Here is a 6,998-nt window from a genome sequence, read left to right as displayed (position 1 = left end):
CCACAAGAAGACATTTATTACAGATATAACACAGTACTAGCAAAACAGGTGACAGACTTGCAATACCCAAGATCACATTTGACATTTTAAGGGAGGCATTGAGGACAAAGCAGTTAATTTGGGAGATCACACTGGCTCAGAAGAATAAATACCTTTTTCCATTACACATCAGGTATGTTAAGTGTCTTCAAACAATAAGTTTCTTACATATCTTACATGTCACAAATGCACAAAAAGTTTTATCAACGTGTTTGGGTTGTGTGTTACTGAAAAAGTATTGGGCCCATAGGTATTTGAGAGATCTTGGCTTCTAATGAGCTCCTATGCAGAATGGCTTGGCAAGCTTTGAACAAATACAGACAAATCAGCTCTGTGCAGTGAAAAAAGAATGCTGAACCATGTTTAAATACAATAAATTCAAGAAAGAAAAGTAACTTGCTCCCAAATCCCCCACTGTTCCTAAAAGCATGTTTGTGAAAAGAGGAACTAAGTAAAAAGGACCAAATAACTAGTATCTGACCTAGGTCGTGTTAGCTACAAGCTGTGCTAGTGTTTCAGTTAGACTTGCAGGTTACACGTGTGAAATGCAGGCCCTAGAGCACTGCAGCAAGGTGGAAATAAACGTGGCTGCTGGGTGTTGGGGAGGCAGAAAGGGGGGTGCTGCTCCTTTGCAGGTGTGCATTTGCTGCGGGGTGCTGGCAGCAGGAGGAAGAAGCCAGAACAATGACTGAGCCTCCACAGCTTTCTGCTGTGGTGCAGTTACTACATACAACTCATCAAAAGGATTTAGGAAAGTAATTACCAAATAAACTAACCTATTCATCTACCCTTCTCCCCTTCAACAAGTGAATGGTTAAATTTGTTCACTAGACCAAGATTACACAGAACTGAATCAGTGTTCATAGGAGTTACAGTACAACCACCTTTATGGAACCATAGTACAACATTTTAAACCGACTCTAGTCTTGAATATGTAATACATCCTTAGGAGTAACTAGTATAAAAAGTATCAACATCAGTGGTTTGAATATAAAAATTTATTTAAAGTCAGAGTATGCAACAAATAAAACCTACAGAAAACAGATTTTCCCATCACAATCTGTTGCTTACCAAATAATATTGTGAAAACACATTCCTTCAGTCATTATAAAGTTCTTAAAATACAAAAGAAATTAAATTTTGTAAGAAAGTCTAGTAGACCAGAGACTGTTTCTTCCAAGGTATTTTGCAGAAGCAAGGCTATCCTTCAATACATCCCACGCCATCCTCCTCCTCCCATGCTGCCTTGCCCATAGTATCCTCCACTATTTCCACTGCCACGACCTGCAAACAATTGACACAAGGTCACATATACATGCCTTAAAAAAAGAAAAAACGGGATGGGTAATACAGAACAATGGGATGAAGGTGACAACTTACAATACTGCAGCACTACTGTTCTTAACCAGCGTTTGCTGCAGTAGCACCATGTGTAAAGCCCCCAGAGATGGAGTTTCAAAAAACCACTGCCCCTCTTTCCCTTCTCCTAGCCCAAAGCCCACCACCCCTTGCCCCTCTCTGTCAGAAGACAGCCATTCACACTTTCCCCAGGACATTTAAAGGAGAACTTGTACTTACTGTATCCACCCAAGCCATCAGGAGTTCCATATCCACCACTGTAATTGCTACCCATTCCCATCCTACCAACGGAGCCGTAACCTTGATCTGCAAAGGAAAATGCAACATTACAAGCTCAGAACTCATTAGACTTGGCAAAGCATCAGCTAAATGTGCAACTGATGCATACCCATTCCATCTCTGCCATAGCCTCCCATTCCAGAGCCACCTCCAGCAGTAGAATTCAGGAACAGTTCAATATATCGATGCTCTGTAAGAAGCAAAAACCCTCAGTTTGTATTTTGTTTCCCAGACCAGAGGCAGAGATCCAAAGCAACACCCCCACCCCCCTTGCAGGCAGCAGACAGAAGGCCACAACCAAGCGAGTTTGCAGTGTGGGACACGGGGACAACCTCAGGAGGATCTGCTGCTCCCAGCCCTGCTAGAGCCTGGCCAAGCGGCAGCCAGGGAACGGCACTCACGCATGTGATTCTTATCCTTGGACATGGCAGCTACTGCATCCTCATGTGTTACAAACTCCACATCTGCCTCTCCTGTAGCCCTTCCATCTGCTCCAATATCAATGTGAACTCTTATAGGGTTCAACGGTGAGAAAAACTAGGGAAAGAACAAATTAAAAAACCAAATCACGTTAATGCAGAATTCAAGCCAGGTACTTTTTTTCCATTTCCATGGTTAGTGGTGCACTGCTTTAATTCAGTGTCATCCTACCACACAGATTCAACTACTCATTTCTCAGGTAGTACTTTTAGTGGTTGTGGGACATTCAACATCAGGGCAACCTATGTTTGCAACCTATTGTTACAACCTACTGTTACTACACAGCCTGGAGAGCTGCAGCTACAGAGCCTGAGGAGCTTTCTTTGAATGCAAAGATACAAACAAGTCCTGCCCACACACACTGCTCTGAGCAACACAGTCAAATGCGATGGCACCCTGGGCAAGAAAATCATCATTAGTTTTCATTTGGCTCTGCTTTCCCAGATTTCTCAAAGCAAGGACGCATTCATGGAATTCAAGAGAAGCTGCCTGTCCATGGCACTGCTCTTCCTCACTGCTCCAGATCTAATCCTGACTTTGGGCCCTTGTTGTCACAGAGTCTTTACCCTAAATGGAACAATCAAACTGGCACGAGAAAATACACCTCCGTTTAAGTAAACTAACCCACCCACAAAAGCAAACAAACACAAGCTTAAGAATGGAGCTCTGCATATATAATACATAGGTGCCAGCGGCAAGACAGCCTCTCTCCAAGGAAGTGCTATGTTTAAACCAGGACTTGTATGCCAAGAAAGCCTTTTCCCCGACAGCAACACATCTGCTCTGACACAAGAATGCACTCCCAAGATCCTGCAGATGCACCTCTACCTGCCCCCCTGATCTCTTATGAGAGGGATACAGTCCTCTCCAAGCCAACACAGCCTGCCCACCCTGCCCCTCCTGAAGTAAACTCTCAGGACAACAAACAAATATGCAAACTAAGCAATTTAAGTTTCACACCTTCTGTAATTTTCACAAAATGAGATAAGCTTAAAAAAAATCCTAAAGGCCTTAAAATGAGGATACTGATTACAGCAACTGTTGTCTCTGCAATACATCTTTTATGGAAACGAAAGAGCAGAGAATGCAGGGATTAATGTTAAATATAGCTTTGCTGACTTCTCTGGTAATCCCACCTCAGACGGCAGCTTTACAAAAGCTCGTTAACTTTGTGCAGATGTAGCAGTGACTTGTTTGAGAAGGCTCCCCGAGTTTGGACTGGGACAGATAGGGACATGCACGCTGCTGCCATGAGGAAGCCCTTCCCCCGTGGTACTTACGTTAGCAATATCGTTTTCCGTGGCTCGGAAAGGCAGCCCTCTCATGTGAACAAAATGACCGCCACCATGGAACCCCGACCCTGCATCTCCAGCTCCATAGCCATGTCCTCCCATGCCTATTGGAAAACCCAAACCAAAAAAACCCACACACCTCTAAGATCATGAAAAGCCAAAAGTCATCACTACTCTTTTTGTGAATGCACACTTCCCATGTATCAACCCAAACCTTACCCAGAAGCCCTGCTAAGCAATCTATTTACCTTTTCTTACGATTCCCCAATCCCCTCCCCTCCCCTTTTTAAGCAGACTTCTTTACCAAACAGCAGAATGAAGCTATTATCTCTGTCTTGGAAATACTGTGTCTTGCAACTCAAGTAACAGGAAAACCTTTTTAGACAAACTATTAATTTCTTTTACCTCTCCCATCCCTCATTCTGTCGTCATAGCCGTCGTTTCCATAGCCATAGTTATTATAGCCACCATAATCATCAAAGCCACCATATCCTGCGCAGTGGAGAGAAGGAAAGGAGCGATTACATTACTGCTCGCAATTCACAGAGCAATGCACACACAACACTCAATTTGCAGTCTCTGGGCACCCAGCACTTTGCAAACAGCCTCTGCAGACTGTCAAACCTGGATTTCTGAACATGGTGCAAAAGTACATTTCTTTTTCTATAACACAGACTGAAACATGCAAATGGAAAGATCTGATTCTAATGAAAATAACTCCCTTATTATTAATGTTCATCTTAAATACTCAGCCACATGTTTTGATATTTTAAAAGTTTTTTTTCAGATAAATACATCCAGCCTAATGGGCATTACAGCTACTGCCATTTCTTATTTCTTGACAAGTATGTCAGAAACATGAAACTGCCAAGAGAACCTGTGTTCATTAGATGAACATACCACCGTCATATCCACCACCTCCTCGACGCATTCTGTCATACATACTTCCACGCCCAGCTCCATAATAACCCCCTCTTCCTCCTAATGGTCTATCATATGGTCCAGGTCGCTGTTGTCCCATCATTCTTCTTGGCATGTCAGAGAATCCTCTGATTTCGCTCTTACTACTTTTGAAGATTTCAATGTATCTAATAAAAGAGGATTTTCAAGGTACTAGTAAGAACACAGGCAGAAGCAGTGTGAATTTTACAAAAGGCCATTCTACGTTTTCTAGAGCTAAATGTACAAGCCAATAGCAGTAACTAGAAATACTATACAACTTAAGTTTCTCCTCAAAACTGTAAGAATCTTAAGTGTATTAAAAAAAAAACCACTTTAAAGTGGCAAAAATTATTATGTGAAAATTCTAGCTGTACAAATTAAGCTTAAAACATGTCTTTCCAGTATGAGAAACATACTGTTGAAAAACAGTATCTGGCTATAGTAGCATTTATCACAAATTACCCTGCCCGAGCATGATTGAAACAATTTTCTGAGTTTAGCAAACTACCCAGTGCAATACTCTCTCCCCCACCCCCCAAATCTACTGTATTTCCCAAGTTAACTTAGGATCAGTTATAAAAATTCTTAAAAACAGCCAATTCCCCAATGTTCCCCAACCCCCCAAAAGCATTACTGACCCGCAACCCCCAAAAAATAAAGATTTAACACCATCCCAAACTCTCCATCCCCACCTGTGCCCTATTCTTTCCTTGTGTTTCCCCAGAGCATTTTCTGCTATCTCCTTTGAAGCAAACTGCACGAAGGCCTCCCCTGTGCTTCTCCCCTGGTAGTCCAGCGTCAATGTTATCCCATTTGGCACGATTTCCAACCCTTTAACCCAAGGACAAATAACCCCGTCAAGGGGAACAGTGTTAAAGGCTGAAACATTCCCATCTGTAGCAAATACTTAAAGCATATCTAAACAACAACAACGAAAAATAAAACCACCTTGTTTCCCCCAACACCCAACAATACAAGCCCATGATCTTTCATTAAACATTTATGGATTTAGCCGTACTTCTTTTTTCTGTTTAGACTATACAAAAATGCAACCACCTCAGTTACACAAAGGGAATATAGCTACCAATCAAGCAATTTTACTGATCCAAATGCTAACATTCAGGTTACCCCAATATGCAAGGCAGGTTTCCCACCTCGACAAATTCAGGTACATTTTGTGTTCTACTATAGCTACAGTTATCTGTGCTTCATTTACAGGGCATAAATCTTAATTAAGATAAACTAGTTTTACAGAACCCCTCCCCATCCACCCCATTAACAGCTATTAAACATGTACAAAACATTCCGTAAAAGATACAAAAAACCTCTAAAGAAACCCACTACACTTCGACTATACTGGAGGTACCTTGGAAAAACTGAACAATTTCTTCTTTACTGCAACCAAATGGCAGGCCTCGGAGTCGTACCACTGTTCCGTCATTGGTTGTATCATTGGGCCCATTGTGTTTTCCACTCCAGTCCATCTTTTATTTAATTTAAATCCTAAAAAAACCCCAACAAAAGAGAAATAAAACCCCCCCTGAGTTTCCGTCCATGCCTAAGTCCCGCCCTTAAAAAGAAACCTGTTAAGATTTTGTTTATTTAGATAACACGATGGATCACGAGCTTTATTTCTGTTCCGGATTTGAAACTGGGAATCTAAACACATGCCAGCGGGACCTAAACCGCCACCGAGGGACTGAAGCCCCGCCACCGGGGGACTGAAGCCCCGCCACCGGGGGACTGAGGCCCCGCCACCGGGGGACTGAGGCCCCGCCACCGGGGCTGCTGCTGGGAGCACCGCGCAGACGGCGGGCAGCACGTGGGCAGGCAGGGCACATAAAGCCTGGCATTTACTCGGAGTACATTCCACATCCGCTCCGTAAAGCTTCGTGGGTTTCGTTCTTTCGGTCGTTTTTTCCCTTGAAGCGCAACAGTTGAGGAAGGGGCTGGAGCCACAAGGCCTTCCTTTGTCTGCCCTCAGCCGGGGGCGGCGGGGGCGTGCGCCTGCGACTGGGGCGTGCGCAGGGGGGCACCGCCACGGGCCCACAAAGGGAGCCGCCACCGCCGCCGCGCCAGGCGCCGAGCCATCGCGATCCCGCCTCCCGCCGTCCCCCCGGGACCGCGGCCCTGACCCCCCGCCCGCTCCCCGCCGCCATTTACCGCGCCTCCCCGAGGCGCCCGCCATTCGCCCGCCCCGCTTCCCCCGCAGCCCTCGCCGCGTCCCGCTGCCCACCTCTAGCCTCGGAGGGGCTGTGCTGCGCCGCGCCGCCCGGCCCGTGCCCCCTCACCGCCCCAGGATCCCCCGGCCGCCGCTCTCCCGGGGCCGCCGCCGCCCTCGGCTCCACCGCTCAAAATGGCGGCCGCGATCGGGAACGAGGCTCCGCGCCGCCTCCCCTCCCCCGCCCACGGGCGCGCGCCGGGCCCGAGCCGGCACCGGCCGGGCCCCGAGCCCGCAACGCCGGCACCCTCCGCCCGCCGAACCGCCCGGGCGGGCCCCGCCGCCGCTCGCCCGGCCCGCTCGCCCCCTCCGCTCACCGCGAGCCTCTCGCGCACCCCTGGCCGTGCCCCGGCAGCCGCTCGCACCGGGCAGGACGCGCCTCCTCG

General features: G+C 46.6%; 1 protein-coding gene across 6 annotated transcripts in view; it reads right to left on the bottom strand.

Annotated features, from left to right (window-relative positions):
• Nucleotides 1-1,022: 1,022 nt before the first annotated feature.
• HNRNPH3 (heterogeneous nuclear ribonucleoprotein H3) overlaps nucleotides 1,023-6,998 on the bottom strand; it is a 32,007-nt gene continuing 26,031 nt past the window's right edge. Inside the window, exons 2-10 of one of the 6 annotated variants that reach the window (XM_068196853.1) lie at nucleotides 5,758-5,875; nucleotides 5,084-5,222; nucleotides 4,350-4,537; nucleotides 3,856-3,941; nucleotides 3,438-3,572; nucleotides 2,079-2,214; nucleotides 1,787-1,867; nucleotides 1,618-1,704; nucleotides 1,023-1,323 (exon numbers count right to left, since the gene is read on the bottom strand). In XM_068196853.1, the coding sequence (XP_068052954.1) occupies nucleotides 1,247-1,323; nucleotides 1,618-1,704; nucleotides 1,787-1,867; nucleotides 2,079-2,214; nucleotides 3,438-3,572; nucleotides 3,856-3,941; nucleotides 4,350-4,537; nucleotides 5,084-5,222; nucleotides 5,758-5,875 (1,047 nt within the window). In that variant the 3' untranslated portion in view covers nucleotides 1,023-1,246. Of the gene's footprint in view, nucleotides 1,324-1,617; nucleotides 1,705-1,786; nucleotides 1,868-2,078; nucleotides 2,215-3,437; nucleotides 3,573-3,854; nucleotides 3,942-4,349; nucleotides 4,538-5,083; nucleotides 5,223-5,757; nucleotides 5,919-6,998 lie in introns of those variants that run through there. The other 5 variants (XM_068196855.1, XM_068196854.1, XM_068196858.1 and 2 more) reach the window with 5 other exon arrangements.

Source organism: Anomalospiza imberbis, chromosome 8, assembly GCF_031753505.1.
Source record: "Anomalospiza imberbis isolate Cuckoo-Finch-1a 21T00152 chromosome 8, ASM3175350v1, whole genome shotgun sequence".
Taxonomy (NCBI): Eukaryota; Metazoa; Chordata; class Aves; order Passeriformes; family Viduidae; genus Anomalospiza; species Anomalospiza imberbis.
This window is presented reverse-complemented; position numbering and strand designations above follow the sequence as displayed.